The sequence below is a fragment of the Molossus molossus genome, unplaced genomic scaffold (assembly GCF_014108415.1).
Source record: "Molossus molossus isolate mMolMol1 unplaced genomic scaffold, mMolMol1.p scaffold_m16_p_17, whole genome shotgun sequence".
Taxonomy (NCBI): domain Eukaryota; kingdom Metazoa; phylum Chordata; class Mammalia; order Chiroptera; family Molossidae; genus Molossus; species Molossus molossus.
In genome coordinates, this window is record NW_023425352.1 from 1,922,771 (window position 1) to 1,947,905 (window position 25,135).

The 25,135-nt window shown below is 53.9% G+C and overlaps 2 protein-coding genes across 3 annotated transcripts; both read left to right on the top strand.

The window, feature by feature from the left end:
• The first annotated feature begins 2,980 nt into the window (after positions 1–2,980).
• Positions 2,981–4,973, top strand: HMX2 (H6 family homeobox 2). Its single transcript, XM_036265981.1, has 2 exons — positions 2,981–3,472; positions 4,392–4,973. The coding sequence occupies exons 1-2, from the start codon at positions 3,205–3,207 to the stop codon at positions 4,943–4,945; spliced, it is 822 nt and encodes a 273-aa protein (XP_036121874.1). The 5' UTR covers positions 2,981–3,204; the 3' UTR covers positions 4,946–4,973.
• Positions 4,974–9,190: 4,217 nt separating this feature from the next.
• On the top strand, positions 9,191–19,739 carry BUB3 (BUB3 mitotic checkpoint protein). Of its 2 annotated transcripts, XM_036265753.1 has the most exons (8): positions 9,191–9,276; positions 9,723–9,917; positions 10,384–10,453; positions 12,178–12,329; positions 14,765–14,923; positions 16,288–16,465; positions 16,697–16,913; positions 19,401–19,738. In XM_036265753.1, the coding sequence occupies exons 2-8, from the start codon at positions 9,723–9,725 to the stop codon at positions 19,408–19,410; spliced, it is 981 nt and encodes a 326-aa protein (XP_036121646.1). In that variant the 5' UTR covers positions 9,191–9,276; the 3' UTR covers positions 19,411–19,738. The 2 variants fall into 2 exon arrangements, with proteins under 2 accessions (XP_036121646.1, XP_036121647.1); XM_036265754.1 differs by lacking the exon at positions 14,765–14,923 and having other exon boundaries at positions 19,401–19,739.
• Positions 19,740–25,135: the final 5,396 nt, after the last annotated feature.

A 25,135-nucleotide genomic window follows, 5' to 3' on the forward strand; every position in this document is an offset into this window, starting at 1 on the left:
CTGGTTTGTAGCGCACCTCTGTGTAGACCAGACAGCCAGGGCGAGTGGGAGTGGCGAGCAGGCGAAGAGCCACTGGCGCGGGGCAGGAGGATGCGTGCGCGTGGGGGCGGTGTGGGTGCAGGGTAGGGTGTGGGGTTGCCGGGCTGGCGGTTTCCTAGCTCAGGGTCCTCAAGTCAGGCTGCACGGGTCAGCCGAGTCGCTCCGAACCCAGGTTTGGGAGCTGTTTCCCCAAGCCCATCCCAAAGGCCTGGCAGGGGGCCTCGAACTGTCCCTGCCTCGTCAGAGCCCAACACCCCAGGCCCTGGAGGCCACAAACAGATCCGCCCCGACGTCCTGAGAGGGGCGGGGCTGGCTCCTCAGTCTTCTTGGCAGCCAATTCCCTGAGCACAGTGCCCAGGGCCTGGTATTGACAGTGAACAACCTTGGACTTTAATATTGCTAACTCTGCTTGGCCTGGTCACTTTTATTTTTGAGCCTCGGTTTCCCCGCCTTTACATTGTGGGCAAGGGTCTGCACCACAGACTTGCTGTGACGATTAAAGTGACGAATGATGGGATGTTCCCCGCGTGTTACTGGTTGCGGGCACCGAGTATCTATGCGCTCAGAAGGGTTCCACCAATTTCTCCCCTCTCCAGCTCCCTCTCTCCCCCAGTGGGTGGCGGGTGCTACTCGTTGGGTTGGCCAGTTGCCCTCGGGGCCGCCCGGTCCAGGCCGGAAGACGGCACTCAGGGTGCTTGTGGTAGGCGGGGAGGCCGCGGGCAGGTGAGAAAGTCGGTGTTCCTTTCAGGGACCTCCCCACTGCCCCCCAACGTTCGGGCAGCGAGCGACTGCAACGCGGTCCTGGGGCCTGCGCCGCGGCCGCGCAGAGGAGGACGCACAAATTGTATTTCAGCGCCAGGTCCTTCCGGGTTAATGAGCTGACACCATGATTAAAGCTGACCATTTGTAATGTGTCTCGACCCCGCCGCCGAGCCCCGAAGAGGTTAATGCGGTGACGGAGGCCGGCACCTGCCCCTCGCCGGCCTCCCGGGCCGTGGCGCACAGCCTCTGGCCCCCGCCCCCTCGCCTGCCCCTGCCCCGGCTGCGCCGCCGACTCCTAATCAATTAGCCCATTAACGAGCCCTTCAAGGAGTTAAGTAGGGAGAGGCTCTGCCACCGGCAGGGCTGCGGTCGCTAACGCACCGCGGCTAATGATATACGCGCCCTACTCTGAACCTGGGCGCGGCGCGGGCGAGGAACTGCACCGTCATGGTGCGGCGTCTGGGCGTCGGTGGGGACGGATTCCAGGGGCTCCTCTCACCCTCGGGTGCATTTGGGGGACAGCCTAGCGCAGGGCTTCCGGGATCGGTTCTTTGCTGGATGGGACCGAGGCCGCCGACCCAAGAGGTGGGGTTGCCTGAGCACCCTGGGGCCTTGCCTCACCTCGTTTTACTCGAAACTTCTGTAGACAACTGTGCGCCAGAAACGTCTTACCTCCCTCGGGCTGGCTTCCAGATCCGGGAATAGTTGATTTGGGAATTAAAGAGGCGAAAGCCAGGGCTCAGGAGGCTGCGAAGACGAGGGAGGGCACCAGGTTTGTTGAGTGCCTGCCTGTGCCTGGCAAGGAGTTGGGCATTTTGACCCCACATGGCTTCTGCGAGGGAGGCTCGTTTCCGCCAAGTTCAGGAGTGAGGAGACCCAGGCTCAGAAAGTTTGCATCCCGTTCAAAGTCAACCGGCCCCTACGTGAATCAGCTTGGCTCGGCTCTAAAGCCACGCCCTGCCCTCACCTCCTTCCGCTCCTGCAGCAATGCCCTGGTCTCCCGTATTTTCAAAGTGGGGGAGACCGCAAACCCACTGCGGAGCAGGAGGGCGGCCGGGCCTCTTCAGCAAAGGTCCGCAGAGTACCTACTACGGAACTTGTAGGCGCTGGGGGACCTTTCCGTTCCCTTAAGGCGATCCTCAAAACAGGAGGGGGGATGCGAAAGAGCAGCTCATTTCACGTCTGAGGGCAATGACGCTGTGATTGGGACTGGAATTGTCCAAGTTCACGCAGCGTGAAAATGGTGGTGCTGGGCCTCCAACCAGGACTTTTTTTTTTTTTTTTTTGGTGCGTGCCCCTAGCAGGAACCGAACCCGGGACTGTCTGGTCCGCAGGCCTACGCTCCAACCGGTGAGCCAAACCAGCCTGGGCAACAAGTAAAATTTTTTTTTTTTTTTTGGTATGTGCCCCTAGCGGGAACCGAACCCAGGACTGTCTGGTCCACAGGCCGACGCTCCAAACGCTAAGCCAAACCGGCCAGGGCTCGAACCAGGATCTTTTGAAACAAGATCTAGCCGCCCCCCCCCCCAGGCCCCATCAAAGATCAGGGTCGTACAGCCCGGTTGGGGCCGGTGACAGGGGTGGGATCCGTAAGCAAGAAAGGGCAGAAGTTGTCTGCTCCCGGCCTCACGGCTAAGCCCCCGGGAATAGCATCAGTTTCAAGGCGCATGCTCCTACTCCCTCCCTCCACTCTCCCCCGCGGGGTGCGTTGGTCTGGGGGCTACCAGCCCTGCTTGGTCGCCGGGACCAGAAGAGGTGGGAGGCTGGGGGAGGTGTCCTGGAGCAGCCTCTGCCCGCTCTTCCGAGGGAGTGAGGACCCGTCGCCCGAGGGAGGAGTCCGGTCACTCCAGCTCGGAGCCCCGCACCGTCCCTGCCCCTCGAGAGAGCGGGGTCCGAGCGGTCAGAGCCGCAACAGAGGCCAGGAGCTTGGGCTGAAGTCTATGCTGCTTTCGGTCCCGGCCGTCTCGGGTCGGATACAGCAGATGCCCTCCCGGCTCTCGGTGCGCTCCGGGCAGCACCGACGCTGCTTGCCAGGCCTGGGAATTTTGAAATTTTCCGGGGCCGCTCGGCGGCGCTGCGATTGGCCACGTCCCAGTAACCTCTATGCAAATGAGGCCGCGCCACCTCCGCGTCGCCGGAGACCCGGAGTGCTGGCGGGCAAAGAAGGGGCGTTCGCGTTGGGGCCAGGCGGGCGCACCCAGAGCCCGGCGGGCAAGGACCCCCGCGCAGCCGTCCCTTGCCCGCGCGTCCCCTGCGCGGAGGGGACGCCTCGCCAGCCTCGCCGCTCCCTCCCCCTGACTCTCCTCCCCGCCCCTCCCCCTCGCCTGCCTTCCTGCACCACCTTCCACTCAGATCGTCTCTAAAGGGACTTCTTGGTTTCCTCCGATTTCTTATGAACCCAGGATGGGCAGCAAGGAAGATGCGGGCAAGAGGTGTCCGGCGGCCGGCGGCGTCTCCAGCTTCACCATTCAGTCCATCCTGGGCGGGGGCCCCTCGGAGGCACCACGGGAGCCCGCCGGCTGGCCGGCCAGGAAGCGCAGCCTGTCCGTGTCCTCGGAGGAGGAGGAGCCGGACGACGGCTGGAAGGCACCCGCCTGCTTCTGCCCAGACCCGCATGGTCCCAAGGAGCCCGGCCCCAAGCACCACCCCCCCATCCCCTTTCCTTGCTTGGGTAAGGATCGCACGCCGCCGGGTCGGCCGCAAGCAAGCTCTAGGGGAGGGAAGTTGTGCCGGGGCTCCTGCGTCGGGCCCCTGCCGGCCAGAGCCGCGGCTGCCCCGGGTCCGGGTCCGAGGGGAGGAAACGCGCGCGGTGCTGCCTCCTCCGCCCGCGGGCGCTGGGGAGGAGACCAGGAGCAAGGACCTTGTGTGGTGTGGTCTTGGGGAAGGCTAGACTGGGTGGGAGGGAGAGCGTACCACACGGGCAGGGCACAGAGCTGGCCGCACGCGGCTCCGTCCTCGATACCCCCTAAGCACATCTGATAGTTTCCGAACACCAGGTCTGGAAGTCGGGTCTGAGCAGTCCGTTTGTCTCCACCGCAATCTCCTTCGGTCTCTCTCTCTCTCTCTCTCTCTCTCATTGTCTCTGTCTCTCCCTCTCTCCTCCTCCTCTTCTCGGAATGATTAGCTCTCCAAGATGATTGACAATGGTGCCTTTCAGAGATGGTTCCTTTTTACAACGTGTACGGAGGGGAGCCCTGGTTAGTCCTTAGCATGATTTCCGAACAAACGGCCTGTGAAATGATGCCACCCTATAAAGCTCGGGGAGCTCCCCCAGCTCAGTTATTCCAAGGCGAAATCGCCTTTGCAAACGATGCTAAAGTCCCCCCTCCAGACCTCCTTCCCGCGTGTCCACAAGCCCTTTCAGGACGCCGGCCGCACGCCGACGCCAGGCTCGAAGTAGTTGGTCTCTCCTGTTGCTTTTTAAAAGCCTAGGGTGCTGGGCTTTGCGTTCCAGGCAGAGGGGAGGGGTTGGGGCCAAAGGAGAGGGGACCCAGGCTGCAGCCGCCTGCCAAACCCTGGTCCGGGCCAGAGCGGGGGGCTCTCTGAGGCTCCCCCAATCCACGGTCTCCTTGTCTGTTCTCATTCCCCAGGTGCCCCCAAGGGCAACGGAGGCGCAGGGCCAGCCACCTCGCAACACACGCCTTTCCTTTCTTCTTCGCACGCGGACTTTAAGGAAGAGAAAGAGAGGCTGCTGCCCGCGGGCTCGCCGTCGCCGGGGCCCGAACGGCCGCGGGACAGCGGCGCCGAGCGGCAGGCGGGCGCCGCCAAGAAGAAGACGCGCACGGTCTTCTCGCGCAGCCAGGTGTACCAGCTGGAGTCCACCTTCGACATGAAGCGCTACCTGAGCAGCTCCGAGCGCGCCTGCCTCGCCTCCAGCCTGCAGCTCACCGAGACGCAGGTCAAGACTTGGTTCCAGAACCGCCGCAACAAGTGGAAGCGGCAGCTCTCGGCCGAGCTGGAGGCGGCCAACATGGCGCACGCGTCGGCGCAGACTCTGGTGGGGATGCCGCTGGTGTTCCGGGACAGCTCGCTGCTGCGCGTGCCGGTGCCGCGCTCGCTCGCCTTCCCTGCGCCGCTCTACTACCCGGGCAGCAGCCTGTCGGCCTTGCCGCTCTACAGCCTCTACAACAAGCTGGACTACTGAGCGCGCCCCCGGGCCCGCAGCCGGCGCGGCGGGAAGAGATACACCATGTGTATTCATTAGCTCCTATTTATGGCCTCCGCCCTACTTTTTGTTTTGATTGCTTCGGGTCCTTATCTGCACTCCTCAGGCCAGAGCTGCTGCTTTCTACCCCAAACAGACCAGTGTGTTTTGAAAACCGTTTTGGAAGGGATGCGCTCGGGGGGTGGGGAAGGGAGCTGCGGCCAGAGCGGCACTGATTGGTGGGGAAAAGCAGAGACACCGACAACCAGGCACCTGCTCGCCCTTCCGTACATCTGTGTATATAGGCACCCGGCCGGCACGCCGCCCTCGGGGGCTTTGGACCAAGATCTCCGCACCTCTCTTCGTTCCCCTCGTCCCGAGGATGGGTGGGGGCGAAAGGGGGAGATTACAGATCTGTAAATATTTTTAAAGAAAAAAAAAATAAAACATTTTAAGCATCGTTGCTAACTTTGGTGGCATTGATCGCCTGGCGTGCTAACACGTGGAAGGTTTTCTCGCTTTTGGGTGGACAGGCTTGTGGGTGTGAGTTAGAAGCGAGTTGGCTCGCCCCCTGTGCAGGGTGGGGCCGGGGTCAGGGGTTAAAGGTTGGGCAGCTACCTCCGGCGGCTCCAGAGCTGGACCGCATCCCTTTCCACCCCCTGATGCTCAGGCCAGGAGCGGGCTGAGGGGCACCGCGGCCGAGTCCAGTTCGGAACCCGCTCCGAGAGGGACAGAGGCAGGGAGGGAGGCCTCACTGCGGAAGCGAATACCTCCCCGGAGAGAGCATCTTCCCGGCACCCGGAGCTCCTCGAGCCTGGCCGCGGCAGGGCATCGACGTGGCTCAGCCGGGGCCGCGAGCCTTCTCTCCCGGGTGCAGGGCAGGTGCGGCGGCGCTTCCCGGATCAGGTAAAGAGCCCGCTTTGCTCGCCCCGGAGCCGCGCACCGTTCCCTGGCGGGTGGACAGCTCGGCGGTCCGCGCGGCACGGGCACTGGGTGCGGAAACGTGGCATTTCGGCGGAGGAGGGATCGGAGGCCAGAGACCGGGCAAGGAAAGCGCGGAAGGCGCAGGCGCCTCTCCCACGCACTTTCTGTGTTGGTGGTGGTGTTTATAGTCTGCACTGTGCGCGGACTAAAGGGACGGACCACGGGCAAGCACGTGGCCGCTCGCGTGGCATGAAAGCTTGATGCAGAGGCCTGGGCGCCCACGGACTTCTGCGCCCCAACACCTGCGGTTCGCACCCTGGCTGCGAGGGAGCGGCACCGAGAGAAGAGCCCAGCAGGTGTCACGCCCATGTCAGTGTTAGATCGCGGCCACCTGTTCCTTGTAAGACGTCGGAAGAGGAAGCCTGAGTTGAGAGGAGGCCGAGGGTTTGGCGTCACGTGGGACAAGCTCCCGCGTCCTCCTGCCTCCGACCCCAGCGGTCTCCCTTAGCTAGTGCAACGGTGCCAGGAGCCCGCAGCGCGGAGGCCCGACCTCATCTCTAGGAGGGCGACATGCAAGGGGCAGGCTTGTCTCTCTAAGCCCAGAGGCATGGAAGTAAGCTGCGTGTTTGGAAAGTATACAGGGTATCTGTAAACCTCAGTGTGGCCGCAAGAGCCTGTCTAACATACCTGATCTCTTGTCCATTGGGAGGGCATATTTTTTTCTTCTCACATTAGATTTCATAAAAAAATCACAATTTATTTCTAAGTGACATCTGCCAATGGTAAATCAGTTCAGTTGCATTTATTTCATTTCGATCCAGTTCCAGTCAATAACTATTTACTGGGCCCCACTGCTGGCTGAGAACTTTGCGAAATACTGGCTATTCAGACAGAGCACAAAGTGGCACTTGGTCCATTTCCTTTTGATTTATTTGGTACAGATATTTTATATTTATTGATTTTAGAGAGAGAGAGGGAACGAGAGAGAGAGAGAGAGAGAGAGAAACATTGATTTGTTGTTCCACTTATTTATGCATTCATTGGTTAATCCTTCTATGTGCCCTGGAGGTGTATGGGGATGATGCTCTAACCAACTGAGCTACCCGCCCAGGGCTGGTACACATATTTTATTTCAAGGACTTCTCTCTTTCCAGATGACCCACTTTAAATTCTTCTTTGCCTCTAAAGTTACTACTTGAATATTCCATGCAGAAATAATCAAATTGCTTTCAAGGAACTACTTGTATTGGAATATTCCATCCATATCATTTTTATCTGCATTTCAACAGAGTGGTTTTTTCATAAGATGATGGTTTTAAAAGTATTTGGTCACTATAGCCTCCCTAGGCTTCTCTTACAGAAAGTGGCTTCCTTTAGCCACTGTAGTCACTTAATGGCAAAATCTTGTCCTTAAGATTTTAGGAATGACCCCTTTTTAGTTTGACATATAGTGCTTATTCACTATTTTACTAATCTAGAAAATAGCAGTCAAAGTGATCCAATAGTGTAATTAATTTCTAGGAATTTCTCTCTCACAAGCATTAAAACACACACAACTTTGCATTTGGGTTTCAAATATTGTTCAAGACTCCATTGTGGCCAGATTTCCTATCTCAAGACCATCAATTCATTTGAATAATCAGCAAAATCATCAGTCTCCTTTCAGGTTCCAAACTGGATTTAAAAGATTGACGTTTCTTAAAACTCAAATCGAGTCTGGTTGCAACTGCATGCCCAGAGGGACCTGAATCATACACACACTGGATAATGAAATACACTTAGATTTTATTAGTGGATAATTCATGCTCAGAATCTCGAAACACTAATAGAATTAAATAAGTGATGGGAGAGGGAACTAAATAAAATTATTTGGAGATAAAATTATTTAGCCAAAGTTAGAATGGAGGCAAGGCACTGCATTTGAAAATTCTTAACCTAGCCATTAACTTGTTAAAAGAGAAGAGATAGAGACCCCAGTATGAGGACTGGTGAGGAGGGAGGGCAAGCATCTGACCTTATAGCAGTGACATTATAAATACGGTGGGGAGAAAAGTGTTTGTGTGTGCACTTATTGTGTCAAGAGGAAGATGTGCACCTGAGTCAGCGTACGCGAATGCATGAAGACCGACTTTCCTACTGTTGATGTGCCTTAAAAGTAAAGCTCTTTAACCCCAACAGTTTCCTCTCACTTCATACAAAGTTACATAAAAACAAGCTCCCCCCCCACAAAAGGCACTGAAAAAGTGGGTACAGCATGGATTACATTGAAAATTTTCAGTGAGTTTTTTTGATATTTATGAGTAACCAAGTCACAGCATTCTAGTTACAAGTTAATTTATAATTGATTTTCTTTCATGGAGATCAAATTATTTTTTTATGACAGAAGCAACCTTCTTGATTCTCCTATTTGTGGAGGATTCTAGAAACAGAAAATGGAGCAAACTGAACCCAAAACTCTAGGGAGTTGTTGGGGTGGGGGTGGGGTGGACAGGGAGAAGCTTGTAGCTGACATTTTAAGACCTTATTTTAACATATGTCTAAAAGAAGCTTTTGAGGTTTAACACACTGCAAATTATTTGTTTCCCAGTGTGTCCACCCATCTGGACACGGAGTTCCTCCAGAGCAAGGACTGGTCTGATTAAAGCATCTTCTTAGCCTCTCCGGCCTGGCACAAAGTAGGCACTCAAATGTTTGTGGAACGGTGCATAGTACAAATAAGAATGATTTTCTATTAGCTCAATTGGAAATGTGACACCTTGGTTCATAGGTGGAAACCCCAGGAGAAAAATCAGGGCAAAATAATGCAATTAGAGTAAATATTTCCTTCTCTGTTGCAATTTTTGGTTAACTTTATGGTCATATATGTACATGAAAGGGAGAATAATTTAGCTCTATAGAAACATTGATCAAAATGGGGTTCTACTGGCTGCGAGATTAACTCAGATGGTGACGGCGCCAGGGGTCGAACCCCAAGTAACATCTTTCTCTCCTAATATTCAGAAGACTGGCTTGGGTGTCGGTCTCAGGGAGACTACATCTCCCAGCGAGCCGCACACGTGTCCGAGAGGGCGTGAACGCAGTCTTGGCGCGGGGCGCCTTGGGAGTTGTAGTTTTCACTCGGTCCGCACGAGCGGGGGCGGTGCCTCAGCTGTGTGGTAAAGCGAGACCACGTGATAGGAAAAGCCGCTGCTTGCCTTTGAGCCGGAAGAGGTTGACTGGGTTGACCGACGCCTGGCCTCTGAGCGGACCAATCGGCCGCGTACGCTGAGACGTTGGCGTTTGAAATCAGCCAATGGCAGGCAGACACTGGCGCTTCCTCTCCGCCCACTTCGCCCTGCTCGCGAGTTCTCCGAGTGAAGCCAGGCGGCGGCGAGCGGCGGCCAAGTGGATTCCGAGGCGAAGTCAAGGTAGCGGGATGGGGCGCCAAAGCGGACTCTCCCCGGGCCCGGCGCTGGCGGAGCCGTCCGCAGGGAGCCGGTTCCACCTCCATCGCTTTTCTTTTAGTTGGGGCCTCCGGGCGGCGGGCCGCGGGGGGAGGGGCCGGGGTGTGAGCGCCCTGGCGGGGGTGCGGCGGGCCGGCTGCGGGCCGGGGGGAGGGTGCGGCGGCGCGGCCAGGCGGATTGGGGCGCTGCAGGGGCGGCGGGGCCAGGGGCAGAGCCCCGACCGGGGGCGAGGGCCGGGGCCGGGGCCGGGCGAGTCCGGGCCGCGGTGGGCGCAGCTCTGCGCAGGCGCAGAGGCCCGGGCGCAGCCGTGTCCTGGTCCTTTGCCTGCTAGGCCCTCGCAGCCCAGCCCCCGGCCGCGTCCTCGACCCCTTCTCCGTGGGGGGGGTCGCTGACCCGGCGCGTGTTCGCAGATGACGGGCTCTAACGAGTTCAAGCTGAACCAGCCGCCCGAGGACGGCATCTCCTCGGTGAAGTTCAGCCCCAACACCTCGCAGTTCCTGCTGGTGTCGTCGTGGGACACGTCGGTGCGCCTGTACGACGTGCCGGCCAACTCCATGCGGCTCAAGTACCAGCACACGGGCGCCGTGCTCGACTGCGCCTTCTACGTAGGTGCCCGCGCGGGCGGCGGCCCCTCCCCGCGTGGGCGCGGCGGCGTGGGCGCGGCGGCGTGGGCGGCCCCGTGCACGGTCCCGAGCGCCGGCGGCCGCTGCCGGGCGCTGGGGCCACGCAGACGTTGGAGACTCGGTCTCCCCTTAGGGGTGGGGTGGGACAGCCCCGCAGACGGTCTCCACCTAGGACAGCTGTGCGTGAAATTTGCAGCCGGGGGTGGAACTCGGAGGGTTTAGTTGCTGGCACAGGGGCACGCCGCTGGACTCGGCCGGTCTTGCTCCGCTGCCGACGGTGGTTTCCGTGGCCACTCACGTGCTTTGTGCTCCCGTGCTGTGGTCTCTCTGTCGGGAGTGGATGGTGAAGCCCAGTGTACTCCTGAGCATGGACGGAACGGTGGGCTGGGATTTTGAAACCCTCTCCAAAGCTGGACGTTTTAAATGACTTGAAACCTCTGTGTCGTAGGATCCAACACACGCCTGGAGTGGGGGATTAGATCATCAGTTGAAAATGCATGATTTGAACACTGATCAAGGTAATGCGGCTTTTACCAGGGTAGTGTTTTCTCTGAGTGTAGCAGGGGACAGGTGCTTAGGAGGAAGAGTAGTTCTTGAATTCCTTAATTCCTGGGTTGCTTAGTACAAGCAGGAACGGCAGTCCCATGGTTAGGACTTGTTTTGTGTAAATGGTTAGACCTTTAAGTCATTGACCACAAAACAGCAGGCATGTGTTTCTTCAGTAAAGCATATTGTGACCTCCATCTCCACTGTTTACGTGAAGGGGCTCTCACGTCCTTGACCTTTACCTTATCCCCAGAGGTGGACTTGACCTCCAGGTGCTCTGCGTTTCATCAGACTCCCAGGATGCTGATGTTTCCGCTCTCCTCTCAGGAGCAGTGTAGTTTAGACGGAAAGGAAGATGGGTGTAGGGGTCTGGTGTTCTAGAGTGGCTGTCCTGGCCAGGGGCTGTATCAGTCTTACTTTTATCATTACTTAGTGTAGAATGTGCTTCAACTGCACTTAATGAATAACAAGGTAGCACATTTTCTCTTAGTTAATCATTTCTTAGAGGCCAGATAGGAAATGACTTACCCACCTCATTATGGTGACTGGTGGTGGTGTCGGAGCCCACATCCCAGAGCTCTGTGGAGCTTGCGTTCCCTTCCTGGGGTGGTATGTACTGCGGACGTTGGACATAGATACGCGTGCAGGAGATGGCAAGTCCCAGGGACATGACAGGATATGCGTATGAGGTGGACAGTGGGAGGATGGAGAGAGGATGGGCACAATGTTTTGTCAAAAATGACCCAGTTGGAAGAGGCTGTCGCAGGAAAGTCACTTTGCGTTGTCACTTAGCACTGCATATGTGTGGTTTTGTTTGCTAGTAGCATATTCTACATAGTAAGTTAGTTTGCAGGTTTAGGTCATATTTGTTCAAAAACTTAGGACAAAAAACACTGAAAAGCAAACTTAAAAACATTTTAAATGCCAGAGACCATGATTAAGGGAATTAGCTGTGTATTCTCCAAAGGTCATTGCTGAACTTAGGAGATATATTTTTTTCTTGTTGGAATGATATATTTTTGAACAAGTAGCTTTCTTGTCCGAGGATCGAGACTGCACTGTCCTCTGCTTTGCCCTTAGCGGTGAGCATGGGTGCTGCCGGGATGAGTGGATGAGAGAGCGAGGAGCTGACATGGGGAGGAAAGAAGTTAGCATCGGAAACCTGCAAACCACGTGGGTTACCCATAGACTGCTGCCTTCTTATCCCCAGGTCTCTGCGCATCTGTTACCACTCCAATCACTTTCTTATAAATGGCGGCCTAATATGATGTGTTATTCGGACCAGAAGACAAGTTATCTTCTCATTTGTTCATTCAGCAAGTATTTCTTGAGCACTTACGATATATGTCAGGACCTACAATAGATAGAACTACAGAGTTAAGCAAGGTTCCCTATTTAAAGGAATGTAGAATCAAGTGAGGAAAATAACAGATATACCATCATTTTAATGTAATCCGAAGTTCAGGTCAGCCTGTGATATGCACCATGCCAGGGAGTCAGACTGCTCTGTAAGTGAACAGAGAGGAGTGGCCAGCTCCTCATGGTCCTGAAGAACTTTTCTTGTGCAGGTATTTCCTTAGAGTTGGTGGAAGTGGATTCATTGCAGTTGAACAAATGTTTCCTTCTGTTGTTCACTTGAAGAATCTTTGTGTAGTAGACGTAGTAAAACTAGTTTTTTGTTTTGTTTTCCCTATAGAAAACCTTGTTGGAACTCATGATGCGCCTATCAGATGTGTTGAGTACTGTCCGGAAGTAAATGTGATGGTTACTGGGAGTTGGGATCAGACAGTTAAGTTGTGGGATCCCAGAACTCCTTGTAATGCTGGGACCTTTTCTCAGCCTGAAAAGGTAGGCTCTTTACGTTCATAATAGGAATTGTGGTCCTTGGGGTGATTTGATGCATACTCGGTGAATATGGTATTGAATATAGAGGTTATGACTTCACAAGTTTATTTTACAAACCCAAATACATAGAAATACTATGATGCAAAGGAAAATTTATTTTGCTCAACATTTTTCTGTCAGTTGTCATGGAGAACATAGCTTAATAATAAATTTCCATATATAAGGCTTGATATCCCAGGACTGAGATTTTCAGAGAAGTCATTCTGCAGACTGTCCATTGCCTTAAATTGGGTTTGACGTGCCCGAACCAGGAAGTGGGTGAACCGTCTCATTCACTTGTGACCTGGGGCTTCACCTGCGTTTACTGCGAAGAGGGCGAGATGGGTTATCTCTACAAGTGGAGTGAGAAGGGTGGCCCATACCCCCTGCTTTTTACCAGTTATTTACTTATTTTTAATACTGACAGATGCTGTTTGAAGGCTGTAATGAACCAAGGTTCTTAAAACTGAATATTTGTGTATTATTTTAACCTTTGATTTGTACAGTGAAAGTGTAATTGAGCATTCTTGCTGTATCCTCATCAGACCTGATCAAGTGGTAGTTAATTTTAAAGATGGATTGTTTCTGTGGTTTAAAGGAGTCCTTCACTTGAGTCTATTTCCCAGTGTGAACACACTGTTCAGTTCCTGTTAGCCATCATTATATACTGTGGTGCATCCAAAGAGCCATTATTTTTGTCACTTCATTGTCGAATCTACTCCTGGCAAGACCTTTGTTCAGAATAAAATAATTGCATTGTTTCTAGTTTTGATTTATGGTTGTATGTAACATGTTAAGAGCTGTGATAAATTGCTGACAGAATATCATATAATGGACAGCCACACTGAATCAAGCTGCTTATTGGTTCAGCAAGGTTCATTATGTCACTTTTTTTTAATACTTCCTTTGATAAATGTATATGCCGAGTCAGAGGCATGACAGTGGTTTCCTGTGATTTACGACAGTGGGGAGGAGAGTGCTGCTGAGCCTGTGCCACCTGTACGGAGGGTCGGGCGAGATTTCCAGTCTGACTGTTGTTACAAACTGGTTTCTTTTGCATTCTGTGTTTTTAAGTTTGGTGTTCCATGTGACTTAGGTGAATTTTTATTTTTCTACAAACATTTTGTTTTCTAAACTATGATAAATCTTGTATTTCTCTTAAGTATGTCTATATCACATCTACTGTTTTGAATCTTTTTAATTTCTTACTTTTCCCTTGGTCAAAATAGTTGTTGAATTTTAAGGCCAGATTGTGTGACTGTTGGGTTATTACACTGTTAAACCTGACTTGTTCTTTTAACTGGTAGCATGTAGTTAACGTGTTACTGATTATTAACCATATAGTTGAATACGTTAAAGAGATGTCTACTATGTTACAGGACTTTTTCATTTTTTATAATGATTCTCCAGGGGTTAAAATATTAGATCAGATTAGAGTGGCTAAAACATAAATAAATCAGAGGTGCTCATTAACAGAAGGTAACAGAGCAGTGGTTTTGTGCCTGCAGTCTGGAACAGAAGGGTGAGCGTGATCAGGAAAATACATTTTGCCACCATTTTCATGAATTTGCTATCTCTGGTTTCCAAATAACACATTTGAAAATAAATAACCACTTTAAATCCTGTGTATAGGAAGTTTTATTATTTATTATAAAGGAATTTTTGTGGAAGTTGTTTTAATATTAAAAAATGGTATTGTGAGGGAATACTTTTGTGGGAGAAAATGCTTTTAAAATTTTTCCGAAAGATGAACGAACTCTGTCTTGAGTGTTTAGTATGATGTCAGGGCACAAGAATTTTCTTTGTCATGTGCCAGACCACTCTCTTTTTCTTGTAATGTTGAGTTCCTGTGCCGCGAAGGCAGCCGACCAGCAGCTCATTAACGTGGCTCCTCGCTGCTCTGGAAAGACGGCGGGTTCAGTTCCCAGCTGGGAAAGGCAGAATTTTAGAGCCACGGTGTGAATCTGGTTCGGAAAGGCATCAGCGAGAAAGGGCTGGAAGTGATTGTTCTGTGGAAACCAGAACCCTTGAAAGGCATCTTGAGTTGTTTTATGGTTTTAATGTCTCCTTTTTGAGTATTTTTTATACTTTTATATTGGTACAAAATGAAACAAGGTTGGAAAAGTTTAAAAATTCAATTTGCCTTAATAATGAAGAGAATTGAACCTTAAAATAATTAGAACATACATAATGGCTCTACTAGGTTAAGTAGTAAGAATATCTTGGGTTTGTTATTTCGTGTGAATTAGTTGGTTTGTGTAACTATAGTGTCTCAGATTTGATACCTGTGTTTGGGAACCTGAATGTTTATGGTGTTATGATAGTGGCCCCTATTTTAGGGCAAAATGCCATTTTCAGACAAGTAGACCACTTTGACAAGTTTTGGTCTTCCCCGAAAGGTGTACACCCTCTCGGTGTCCGGAGACAGGCTGATCGTGGGCACTGCGGGCCGCCGAGTGCTGGTGTGGGACCTGCGGAACATGGGCTACGTGCAGCAGCGCCGGGAGTCCAGCCTCAAGTACCAGACGCGCTGCATACGGGCGTTCCCCAACAAGCAGGTGCCGGCCGTTCCCCCGCCCCCAGCTTCTGGAATGTCAAAATAACGCGATCTTATGTAATAATGATTTGGTCACTGCCTTTTAGAAATGTTGCACTTTTTTTTTGAGTAGTGATTTAGAAATTACTAGCTATGTTTTTGACATCCTTGTGTTAAAAGGTGTGTTAACCCAATATTAGAGGTGACCTTGACATTCAGAGAGGCTAAGGAATCTGTCAGCGTTTGATAGCAGTCTTCTGATTTCTTGCTGATCCTGGTTCAGGTTGCTTGACCAGGTCCACAGTAATCAAGGAGAGTTGCAGAGATTTCAGTTTACAAACCAGTGAATTCAGATTTGGATCTGGAGATGAAGGATCATGGAATTTGCTGTTCTCTTGCTCTTGTTGCCTCTCTGTAACCCCAGTGTCAGAGTTCTTCAGTGAGTCTAGCAGCAGAACTTGGATTTTTTAGGATAATGCCACCGAGGTCAGAGAGGCAGTGTGCCCCTCACATAATACTAGCTCTTGATGTGTAGGCTGGGTCACCCTCTGTCATTGCTAAGTGAGGTCCCCTGTTTACGAGAGCTCTGCAAACCTCCCAGTTCTGAAGGGAGTCGGCCGTGGTCCCTGCAGGAAGTTTGTAGGAGGACGCGCTAGAGGCAGCAGCTCGGGGGGCCTGTGGCCTTGGGGGCCTGTGGCCTCGGGAGCGGCTGTGGAGCTGAGCAGCTGTGGCTCGTTTTCTGTCCTGCGTCTCAAAAGCTGGGGCCTCACATAGCGGTCGCACATCTTTCAAGATACGGTAGATTTCCATTGAATGTAGGCATTGCAGTTACTTGAAACTTTAGAGATTTAAATACATGATTAAAATCTGTTTGCATTGGCTGGTTCCGAAGACTGTCATGGCGGTGTTCGGAACCAGATGCCGGCCGGCTGATAAACAGCCCTTATTTGGAAAAAAATAAAATATCCTTCATTTATGAATATTTTTGTGTCATATTTAAATTTTTCTGGCTGAGTATATCTTCAGTTTATAATAGAAATTTAAAAGTAAGATTTTACTGATTTTTTTTTTGTCTCCAAAAGTAGTTTTTCAGTAGTACATTTTTTTCAAACCTTGAAGAATTAAATAGAGAAATATACATTTCACATTTATTTTATCCTTTACATTGACATTAAAAAAAAAACAAGTGATGATGTTCTCATCTGTTTGAATAAAAGCAAGTGCTAGTGTTCTCGAAATGCTGGGAAAGCTACACTCTGGCAGCACAGCTTCAGCACCTCCTGGCGGCCTGGCCACTTCCCCTCCCGAGGCAGCCCGGGGTGTGGCTGGGCCTGGCCTCAGGGCCTTGACCTGGAAGCTGGACTCAGCACTCGGGCTCTCCCGCAGGGCTACGTGCTGAGCTCCATCGAGGGCCGAGTGGCGGTGGAGTACCTGGACCCCAGCCCCGAGGTGCAGAAGAGGAAGTACGCCTTCAAGTGCCACAGGCTGAAGGAGAGCAGCATGGAGCAGGTGTACCCGGTGAACGCCGTCTCCTTCCACAGCGTCCACAACACCTTCGCCACAGGTACGGCCGGCCGGCCCGCGGGGGCATCGCCCTGCTGCTGGGCCCTAGGGATGCTGCTTAGGCGGGGCTGCCAGAGACTGATCGCTTCTTATGGTATTTAGGGCACAAATCTGCTGTATATTTCTTGGGGGGGGGGTGCTATTTTTGTGATCTAAAATAATTTGTAAAGATAATGGTGATTTCTGTAGCTGCTTTTAAGTATCATCTTAACTTTTTCAAAATTACTTGCAGGTGGTTCTGATGGATTTGTAAATATCTGGGATCCCTTTAATAAGAAGCGCCTGTGCCAGTTCCATCGGTACCCCACCAGCATCGCCTCCCTCGCCTTCAGCAACGACGGGACCACCCTCGCCATCGCGTCGTCGTACATGTACGAGATGGACGACACGGAGCACCCCGAAGACGGGGTCTTCATCCGCCAAGTGACAGATGCAGAAACAAAACCCAAGTGAGTGAGCCCTGCCGCGTCCGAGCCTTTGCTGCCTGCGGCCCGGGTTTATTAATTTTCTCCATCCATGAATAGCGCTGTTGATGCCTGCTCGATATTACAGCTGACTGTAGGTTGGAGTTGATTTTATCTTGTTCTCCCAAGCTTTCAATATCCGTAGGTTGATAGACGTCTGATGGATGGAATTGTGCCTTGTTGTTCTGTGGAGAAGAATGTCAAGCTCTCGTTCTTCTTGAACAGGCGCCATTATTGGAATCTCTGGAGTTATTACTAGCTCGTTGGTTAAAAATTAAGTTGAGGAACTCAAGAATAATTTATTTGAGTAAATTCTATTTAAGATATTTAAGAATTTGAACTGCTAAAAGTCTGCCTCTCCACAGGGTTGTCTGTGGTGTTTGCGCAGTGAAGGGCCTGCAGGCCCGCGGGAGCCGGGCAGCACGGCCCGGCCTGGACCGCATGCCTCTGTGGCTCTGAGCTTTCCCAGGTCTCCTTGGCTCTTGCTTGGAGGGAGGAACCATTTACAGTTTTTGGTGCAAACAGGGCACAGCTCTGTCCTCAGTCCTGCCCAGGCCTTGGGGAAGGTGGTGCTTCAGGCTCTTGGCGAACCACAGAGATGGCTCCCAGGTGACTTCCTGTCCCTGCCTCTGCTCCCAGGCCCTGCCGGAAGTCCTTTGTCAGCACTTTGGGAAGAACTGCATGTTTTCAGGGCTCCTCGACTTTTCCAAGTTAAGAGGGAATAGCGCCCCTGCCAGGTGGCTGATCCCCGCGAGGGGCGGAGTGTCACGTTCAGCATCGGGTGCCCCCCCATCAGAACGGCCGTGCGGGGGCCCGGTGGCTGTGCTGCACTGGCAGCTCCCTCAGCTCCCTGCTCCCGGGGCCTGGCCGTGCTGGTCCATGCTGCCCTCCTCCTCCTGAGCTTGTAGGTCGCCATGTGCTTGACAAGCCTCATAAGCTTAGTGCCTGTTGATGATGATGAAACAATTTGTACTCCTGGGGGGGGGGGTATCGCTTTAACAAGGAAACCAGAGAAAGTATTCATTTTAATATTAAGAACCTAAAAAGAATGGATAAGAGGTTTTATTTTTTAATTTTTTAAACAAACACTTTTCTTAAGTTCATGAGATGGTTTGATGTTGGCTGCATTAAAGGTCCCTGGGCAACCAGCACTGGGGGGCAGCCAGCACGGGGGGTGGGCAGCCAGGACGAGGGGGGGGCAGCCAGCACTGGGGGCCAGCCAGCACGGGGGGGGGGGGCAGCCAGCATAGGGGCCAGCCAGCACGAGGGGGGGGCAGCCAGCACTGGGGGGGGCAGCCAGCACTGGGAGGGGCAGCCAGCATAGGGGCCAGCCAGCACGGGGGGGCGGCAGCCAGCACTGGGGGGCAGCCAGCACTGGGGGGGGCAGCCAGCATAGGGGCCAGCCAGCACGAGGGGGGCAGCCAGCACTGGGGGCCAGCCAGCACGGGGGGGGGGCAGCCAGCATAGGGGCCAGCCAGCACGAGGGGGGGGCAGCCAGCACGGGGGGGGGGGGCAGCCAGCACTGGGGGGCACTGACTGCGCTTGGAGAATCAGCTCGACTTAGATGATCTTGTTTCCACTGTGAAGTAAATGTTGGTAAATGAATATAGGTAGTAAAGATCTCTTGCATTTTTTCTGGGCCTTAAATGGTAGAGGAAAAGGCCTTGAAGCAGTTGCTTCTGCTGCTGGGTTAGCTGCTCATCCGGGGCCGCTGCAGACTGCCTCACGGGGAGGTCAGCCCACAATTAGACAGCATTTCCTCTCGGCCGGCCATTATTTTCTGAAGCAGATGGTTCATCATTTCCTGGGCTGTTAAACAAAGCGAGGTTAAGGTTAGACTCTTGGGAATCAGCTAGTTTTCAATCTTATTAGGGTGCAGAAGGAAAACTAATAAGAAACCCTCCTAACGTTATTTTGTGACCGTAAACAATTATTTATCAGCAAACACTCGGTCCCAGAAGGGCAGATTGTTTGAGTCAGTGATGAGCTGAGAAGAGACAGAGCGTATCTGTGCATTTGGAAAAATAATTGTAACGTAATTGCAGGACATTTAGACAGGCATCTATTTGGACCTGTTTCTATCTCTAAATGAATTTTTGGAAACATTAATGAGGTTTACATATTTTTCTGACATTTATATAGTTCTCATGTCCATTTCAGTTGTCCAGCCACTGGTGATTAAGGTTACAGAGAGAACACTGCAGCGGGAAGGAGGCTGGTTCGGTGCAGGCCGAAGCAGAGCCGGCCGCGCGGGGTGCCTCCCAGGCCGCTTCTGTCGTCCGTCTTGTCCCACTCACGTGCAGATGTGTTTCTGGACGGGCGTGGGCCTTGACTGAGACGCGTTTTATCTGTGATGAATATTTGAAAAATTCTTTTGATACAGAGAAAGGTTTTATTTTTATTTTTTGAGAATTTCAGTGAAAACTTAGTGCAGTCTGGATCCGGTCTTGAGATGTGCTGTCTTTGTTGCAGGTCCACCTGATCGCCTGAGACAGTGGCTGTCTGTGGAAAGCTTGTTTCCTTCCCACGGACACAGTCCTCGTCCTGCAGGATGCGCTGTGGGCACTGGACACGCCCCTTGCGTGTGGGTGTGTCCGGTTCCGACAGGCTGGTCTGTGCCCTCGTGCCCACTCGGGCTGCGGAGCTTGGTGTCCGGTGGGTCGGCGAAGAAGCGTTTTGTCCCGCGAGCCCAGTTGCTTCTCCGAGCGGCTTGAGTTCTTTCTGTAGAATAACCCGGACCTGTAATTTGCGTGCTGTTTAATAAAGCAGAGTCAGAACCTTACATGTTGGTGTTTCTAATGCTGGTGACTAATGCAGCTCACTGTGTAGAAGGCTCCTGTGGACAGAGCTCCCTTCATCAAGGGCGCCGGGGCTGACACGTTACCTCTGGGTCCGCGCTGCCTCGTTCAGTTACGTCTGTTCTCATGTGCATCGGGCTCCGGTCCTGGACAGAGTGGGCTGCTGGAGCCCTGCCCTGTGCCTCGTGCCCTCTTGCCGGAGCAGCAGGGCCCTGGAGCCGCAGCAGCTTAGAGGACGGGCACAGGCCACTGCGGGCAGCTGGCGGCACAGCCCTTCTGGAAGCGCTGGCACAGTCGCGCATGCACAGGGCCGAGGGACAGACCGGCTGTCTCCCGTCACGAGCCGAAGCGAAGGGAAGCCCCTGGGTGGCCCATCATGGAATGGCCTGAGACTGACGGATGGTATTGGGACCTTAGTCGATTCTGCCGTAACCGCTCGGTTGAGCCCAGACGTTCAGCGTGAAGTGAGAATTAGTACCGTGTCGCGAAGGTGACTGAGGGACAGCAGCCTCGGGTCCTGTCCTGAGACTGTGAGGGGAGCTGGGTGTCCTGCCTCCCTGGGCACCGCTGAACCAGCTCCCCTCACAGTTACCGGGCGTGGCCACCTGTCCCCAGATGAGTTCACGCGTGGGTGTCTTCGCTGGGTTCCTGCACCCGGTTTTTCTTCTCCCTCTAGTGTCTCTCTCGTTTTTCCTTCTGTGGCTACTGCCCCACTGCCTTCAAGGGTCCCCTCCGCAACCTGGGGGAGCGCAGCAGCCTCGTCCCTGCCTTGAACCCTCCACCTCCCGGAGCGGTGGCCCCGTGTGAGATGCACTCGAACCCCGGTCCGGAGCACAGTCAGTGCAGCGACACGGAGCATCGGGGAACGTGTTCGCGACACATCTGTTCGCTTTTGCTTTTCTTTTCGTAAAGAACGGGGGTTATGGCCTGAACCGACCTGATACCAGAGGCCTCGCCACCTCTGATTGGAACGAACTGCCGTGTGCCACGCACGACTTGAAACCCTGGCTCTGCTGGGCCTGGTCCTCCAGCGTCCCCGTCGCTCAGCCCTTCCGGCCCCGCGTGGGAAGGGGAGCCGCTTCCAGGCCTGCAGGTCGCCAGAAGGCACTGCTCACGGGCAGGGTGCTCAGGAGTGGCGGGACCGCCGGGCCCTGGGATCCCGCCCGTGGGTGGGCGTGTCCTGGTTCTGGGGAAACCCAGGCTGTTAGAAGAAAGTTTACCTTGCCATTCAAGCCCTGCATTTCTTTCGCCTCTGCCATTCGACTTGGTATCTCCTAAGTGTTGTTGCGCCCTACCCTCTTCCAGGGAAAAGGATTCTGGTCAGGTAAGAGGACCTCTTCCCCAGAGGGGAGACTGCACGAGCCTACCAGGACCTTGGGGAACTCTGCGTCGGGAAATGCCTGCTCACCCCAGATTCCAACAGCGTCTCTCTGTCCCGTTAGCTCCCCCAGCCCCCGCCGCCTTTTACTTTTCCCAAGCCCCCGACTCTGGGGCTCCCTCACTCGGGGCCAGGCTGTTTCTTCACTGTTCCCCAGACACACGGGCCGAGTCCCCAATTCACAGTGCTGGGGGTTCGTTGTTCTGAGTTGCTCTCAGTCTCCATTTGAACCCTGCCAGGCACGGTCGAGACCCTTCCCAGGGAGCCCCCAGCCGGCCTGTCACAGGTGCGTGACCTCTTCCCCTGAGCTCCGGTGACTCGTCTCCTTCTTGGCTGCCTCCGGCTGTGCCACTGCCTGGGACTGGACCATGTTTACGTGGACACGTCTTGCTCCTCGTGAAGGTTCTGTCGAGCAGGGGCCGCGTTTCTAGATACTCTGATGTGTCAGTGTTGGCCACCTTGACGCTTGAATGATAGAGATGGTCCCTTTTTCAAAATAGTGTTCAGTGCCATCTGGAGGGAGTCACTCCATGTCCAGTGCACTGGACGTGTGGCCTTTGTTCGTTCACTCAGTAAGCGTTACTAACCCACAGAAGTAGTATGTTCATCGTAGAAAACCCGCGACAGCGAGGGCTGAGCCGCCGCCCCGTCTGCACCAGAGATCAGGTGGGGCGTGCCCGCCCTTCGGGGCTCCGGGCGCATTTCTCCGTGAGCCGCTGGTCGCGCGTCAGGTGAAGGCCTGGGGCGAGGTCCGGGCCATCAGATGCTGCGATGCGTGTGGCGTGACGACAGTTACTTGGCGGGGCTCATCGTAGGCGTCCTTCGGGTGGCAGGTCACGCCCTAGCCTGAGCCTCCGAAGCCTGGTGCAGGAGGTCTAGGGACGCTGGTGCCCAGGGCCTCGCCCGGGGTGCTCCCCGACTGCGACTTCAGGTCAGCACCCCAGGGCCATGAGGCCAGCTTGTAGGCTGCTTGTCCCTCAGGCTGAGCCTTCCAGAGAGGCAGCAGGTGCCCGCCATGGCCAGTGTGCTCCCGCGCGGCCCACGGCTAGTGAGCACACCGTTCTGTGCAACGTGCATCACGTGAGAATTCTGCTTTACACGCTTAATGTGTTAGGAAAGTTCTCCCATAATTTATTTTTCGCCTTATTTATTCCAGAGAGAGAGAGCAGGGTGGAGGGGGTGGGAGAAACACTGATCTGTGTTCCACTTACGCACGCACTCATTGGTTGCCTCTCACGGGCCCTCACCGGGGCTCAGACCTGCAAACACAGGGCATCGGGACCAACGGAGCTCCCCAGCCAATATTTTCTGCCTTATTTTAATAGCCACCTGGTATTTGACTCTTAGAACAATTATTTAGTGCCTGCTGAATGCTAGACACCGTGCTGGGTGCTGGGGCTCCAGTGCCAAGGGGAATAAAGTCCATCCTCACTGGTCCCCACTCTGTCAGGGGCTGTGGCTGGAGCCATGGGCATGCTGACAGTTTGACGCTGTCGTGTGACCAGACCCGTCTCAGGGCCCTGTGAGCGGACAGGCCATCTTAACGGCCATCGCTCTCAAATGGAAGCCCACGGACCTGGCAAAGCAGGTTCTGTGCGGCCGCGGCCCTGGGAGCAGCTGGACGGAAAGCCCCTGTCGGAGAGCCTGGCGGTCACTTGGAGGAAGACTGCCCCGTGTCCCCCGCCCGTGGGGTCGCTGTCCTCTGCACGGCCCCGTGCTGGTCGAGCAGGTCGGGCAGGATGGCGAATCCTGCCCGCAACCCGGCTGTGGTCCCGGCTCGGCCGCTCGCACCCTCGCATCCCTGGAAGGGCCGTGCTGAGCCTCAGTGTCCTGTCTGAACGGAAGCTACCGCCTGCCCCGGGGTCACAGGAGTCTCTGGAATGTTCACTGGGGCCTGCCTGACATTCTCGGAGAGGAAGTCTGTTCCCTTTGGGTGAAAATAAGCTGTTCTCCGTTCCTAGCTGACTGCAGGTGTGTGGTTCTCAGGTGTCTGTGGGGCTCGTCTCACATGTGGCGAGATATTTACCTTGAAACTTGACCCAGAATCGCACCCATAAACCCACCGTCCAGACTTCAAAATGTTACTACTTTGCTGTATTTTATCTTTGTGTTAAAATAAAACTGCACGTACTCGGAGCCTCATTTGCACCCCTCCCTCACCCTGTGCCTGTTTCCCAGTCTTCCGTCTGGTCCCCCCTGTGCTCCTGCGGCCTGCAGGTGTATTTCAGGACCTCCCTAGTTTGCATCAGGTGTCGTGCACAGACGGAGGGGAGAGACAAGGCTGCGCACGGGACCGTTGGCAGGGACACATCCAGCCTCCCCAGGGTCAGCGCTGAGCCCCTCCGTGATCGATGGGACGAGCTGTCATTGCAGAATCATGGTGGTGGTTCTCTGACGTGCTGGCCTCGAGGTGAAGCCTGCGTCCTCGGCCAGAAGCTGTCCCCCCCAGGAAGGTGTGTGCGTTAACAGACCCACGTGTCCGATGCGTTGAAAACATCCCGGTTCCCATCGCGGGCAAACCGAGCCTCGGCCCCCAGCTCTCGGTTCCCCGCCGCAGTCTTCGAAATGTCTCCGGGTCATCTTTCACTTGGGAAAGGAGAGATTTAAGCTATTAGGACCAGTTACAGCAGTTTCCTTCAAAAATGCCACCTGGCTATGTTGCTTGGGAACTAACAATAAGAAATGAAAGTGGCCGTGCCGGAGGCCACAAACACCAACCGGACCGCTGAGTACCGGGCACTTCTCCCTCCATCAGGGATGTGTTGCAACAGGCTTTCATCTTCGAAGGGCACCCACAAAACTCGTGCTGGGGTTGCGCGGGGCAGGCGGCGGCCCTGGTGGGGAGGTGCGCGGTGCGCGAAACGGGTTTACAGGGTTGTGTCGAGGATGCTACCGTGGTTCATAAAGAACAAGACAGTAGACGGTACCGCGCAGCCACAGCCTAAGCCCACCTTGGCCCGCCCCTGCGTTTTGTCCGGATGGAAAGTGTTCGGAAGGCGACAACAGTGAACTGATTTATAGAGAGCTGAGGCTGGCGGGCCATGGCGGGCCGTAGCCTCCCCGTTCAGTGTAACCCTTCTAGAAAGTGTTTTTATTGAGCCCTGGCCGGTTTGGCGCAGCGGTTGGAGCATCAGCCTGCGGACCAATGAGTCGCAGTTCGAGTCCGGTCGAGGGCACGGACCTTGGTTGCCATTCGTCCCCCGGCCCTGGTTGGCAGCCACTTGATGTGTCCCTTTCACGTCAATGTTTATCTCTCTCTCCCCCACCCACTCTATCTGAACAAAAATAGAAAAATGTCCTCAGGTGAGGATAAAAAAAAAATGTTTTTATTGATTTTTTTTTAGAGAGAGGAAGGGGGAGAGAGAGAGAAACCTCCACGTGAGACACATCGATCAGCCACCTCCAGCATTCCTCTTACTGGGGATCAAGCCCGCAACCTGGGCCTGTGCCCCAACGGGGAATCGAACCGGGACCTCTCCATCCGCGGGACGACGCTCTATCCACGGAGCCACACTGCCGGGCTAATGTAACTCTTAATTTGGCAGCCAGCTCTCAACTTATTTTCAATGGAAAACAGTAGGTTTAATTGTGCTGCCCTGCTCCCCTCGAATGCCCCGCGGGTGGTCCGGCTTTCCAAGCCGCTGTCTTGACCAGAGGTGGAGAGAGATGCTTCGCTCTCCTGCGCTTGGACACAGCCCGTGCCAGGCGGCCGCCGTCTGAAGGCTCGTTTCCCGTGATTTATTTTATTAACTGATTTCCCAAGAAATATTTCACCTCTGCCCATCCTAGCCAACTCTGCACAGTTAACACAAACCTGAAGAAGCCATACAAATTACACCTCCCGGTCTCAGAAGCACCCGAGTTTGCTTTCCCAATGTTGTAACGAAGTACCTTTCATCCCCTTTATAGGACTCTGTTATAGGCTATTGCAGTAATTTAAAACCTATGTACCCGGACTCCTGACCTTGTTATAACATCACTTTATAATTCTCAAACTACTTGGCTCTGGAAGATTTCCCCGGCCCCAGCCA